The sequence below is a fragment of the Theobroma cacao genome, chromosome 9, assembly GCF_053813885.1.
Source record: "Theobroma cacao isolate CCN51 chromosome 9, ASM5381388v1, whole genome shotgun sequence".
Lineage (NCBI taxonomy): Eukaryota > Viridiplantae > Streptophyta > Magnoliopsida > Malvales > Malvaceae > Theobroma > Theobroma cacao.
In genome coordinates, this window is record NC_142647.1 from 5,651,240 (window position 1) to 5,654,361 (window position 3,122).

General features: G+C 38.4%; 1 protein-coding gene across 1 annotated transcript; it reads left to right on the forward strand.

Moving 5' to 3' along the window:
* Positions 1-2,886, forward strand: LOC18588563 (Phosphorylase superfamily protein). The gene is made up of 5 exons (XM_007013049.3): positions 1-398; positions 483-550; positions 653-808; positions 1,957-2,208; positions 2,324-2,886. Exons 1-5 carry the CDS (start codon positions 170-172, stop codon positions 2,660-2,662), a joined length of 1,044 nt encoding a protein of 347 aa, XP_007013111.3. The 5' UTR covers positions 1-169; the 3' UTR covers positions 2,663-2,886.
* The last annotated feature ends 236 nt before the right edge of the window (positions 2,887-3,122 follow it).

Here is a 3,122-nt window from a genome sequence, read left to right on the forward strand (position 1 = left end):
CGTTCTTGACTTTCTATTTAATCATGGAAATAATTTAAACCGTGGGAATTCAGCATTTTGTATCCAAACATGTAAGTCAGTATATGAAACGTGAAGCATATATATATACATATATTTCCATGTTTATGGAGATGTGAAGCATACAAAAGTGAGCGTTGACTCTGAAGAAATGGTGTTGTGCTTGAGAATGGTGTTGCTTCTGGTTGTTCTTGTTTTGGGGTTTGGTAGCAATGGAGTCTATGGTGCAGTTTCTTCTTCCACTTTGAGCAAGATCAGTAGAATAAACGAGGAGGGTCCATACTTAGGTATAATAGTGCCAAATTCCTTTGAGATGAATCCTCTCATGCAATCTGGTAGTTTTGTGGCCGATCTCGAGCTTCCTTACTTGGATTTTTCAGGTACATGAAATTTCTTTGTCATGGCATTTTCTGGGTTAAATTTTAAATTATATGTAGATTAAACCAATGACTCTGTTTGTCCAGGGAGGAGGTTTCGAATCGGGCGCTTGAAAAATGAAAAGGTTATTATTGTCATGACAGGGTTAAGCATGGTACGTGAATTTTGGATCCTCCCTGTTTTTTTTTTTTTTTTAATATTTCTCTATCTTGTTGGTTGCTCGATGTTATTGATTCTTCCCCTGGAATTTTTATAGCTAAATGCAGGTATAGCTACACAATTGCTGCTCAGCCTATTCAAGGTGAAAGGAGTTCTGCACTATGGAGTAGCAGGAAGTGCAAATCCTCAGCTTCAAATTGGAGATGTAACCATCCCTCAATATTGGGCTCATACAGGTCTTTGGAATTGGCAGGTACTAGAACTTCTTATTTTTTCCTCCTCCCTACCCCCAATGATCTATGTGATATGGTGATATATTTAGCATTAAAGATTATTGGATTTTCAGCTTTGAAGGGTAACTTAATGCCAGATTCCATCATTGAACCCTTATACTGGTTCTTGTTTATCGAAGAAATTTATCATCACTGCCCACATGAAGCCCCCTGTTCACAGCCATCCTACCAAGTCCTTGGGCCTATTCACCCCTTCCCTGGCAAGGGCATCTGCTAGAGATTTGCACTCTAGAGGAATTTTAATCACTTGAACTTGAAAATTTGTTTCCAGTTTCTCACTACATGATTGGACAAGATTTTCAAACGCCAAGGAGTTTTATCAGGATTATTTGCCCATAAAACTGCATTGGCTGAATCGCCTTTAATGATCAATGTATGTGAATTAGCAGATGTCAGCCACAAACAAGGGGGCCTCTCAAGTAGCTAGGAACTCGGAGAAGTTTGAGTCTATCCCCCCCTATGGATTTGGGGAAAACAACCTTCACAATTCCATTCTCAACCCTAAAAACGCCTGCCGGGCCTGGTTTACCCAACACTGATCCATCCCCGTTAACTTAAAACTACCAGCAGGTGGTGGTGTCCATGAAATTACCTGCTCCTAGTAATAGCCTTGTAATTGTTTCCCTGAATCAGACATTTCGGTATAAGAAGAAAATCATTAATGGAAAAGTCTCCACTTGAGTATTTTGCCCTATTCCACCACGCCAAACGAGTTTTGATACATGCTGCATGCGTACCGATCAATTTACCCCTTATTATTTCGTAGTAGACATTTTAGATTGCTTTGTGTATGGATCTTGCAGACATGTTACCTGGTTTTCCAAAAGTTACTACAAAAACCATTGGAATCACATGTGTGGGATCCATTGGGAGTGCAATCAATTGCAATGCACTAATTTTTTCTTCCATTTCAAGAATTTCTTGTTTGCAATAAGAAAGATCAAAAAGGTCTTTTGTTTGAGAAGTGCAAACTATAGATACAAAACCTTCTATATATATATTATCGTGCCTTAAGAGGCCAGAAATCTTGTCTTTCCTTTTAATTATTAAAATTATACATTGACCAGTTCCTTATAATCTTCCTTTTACAATTAATTAATGTTTAAAGAGGTATGGAGATGGACCTGAGGATGAGCTAGCTTTAGAATCCAATGGAGACTACACCAGAAAAATCGGTTACCTTAAGTTTTCAGATTACAACAATGGCACAGAATGCAGTAAGTCTTCAGAGAACCTCCTCAACAATGTTTGGTATCAGCCTGAAGAAATATTTCCAGTGAATGGAATTCCTGAGCAGAGGCAGCATGCCTTTTGGGTTCCAGTCAACAAGCATTACTTTGCCATTGCAGAAAGAGTTCAGGTAAATTAAATGCATCCCAAAAGATCCATTATATTTCTGTCTTTGACTGCATGTTTGGTTAAAAAAAGACAAGCACATTCTTTCAGTAGATTCTGATTTCAATTTTTTGAAACAGGGTTTGAGCCTTGGTAGATGCGTTAATACAACTTGCTTACCAAGAAATCCAATGGTGGTGAGAGTAAAAAGAGGGATCAGCGCTAATGTCTTTACGGACAATAGAGCTTATCGAGAATTCTTATACTCCAAGTTCAATGCAACTGCAATCGACATGGAGACCGCTGCAATTGCTCTGGTCTGTCACCAACAAAAGATGCCTTTTATTGCATTTAGATCCTTGTCTGATTTAGCTGGCGGGGGTTCTGCCTTGTCAAATGAAGCTGCTGTGTTTGCCACTTTGGCGGCCCAAAATTCAGTCAGTGTTCTGCTTGGATTCATTTCCCTATTGTCTTCATGAGTATATGCACCTTTTCTTCTAAGACATCCTGTTTGGATTTTTAAAATTCTAATTTGGATTTTGATAGTTACTAGTACAATTATGTAAGTTCCAACACCCTTGTGAGCGTTGGGTCTCATTTGTATTTGATAACATTGGTTTGAAACGCTAGTTTTTCATATTTCCTTGTGCTTAGACCTGTTTGCATGAATAATTATGAACATCTAGCTGAAGCTTTTCTAGAAGCCTAGAGCTTCTCTGATCTTTAAAGGGTTGCCTCAACAAAATTGGCAGAAGGATTATATCCTCTACTTCCAATTCCGTATTACAGGCAAGGCAATAAAGTGAATGAATATAAGGGCAGATACTAATGTTCGAGGGTACAAGTAAGCTGCGAAGATGACAAGTTGATTTCACATCAATCAAAATTTGCTGCAAGTTGTCAATCCAATACGTCTTCATTTTTTGGTATGACCAAATC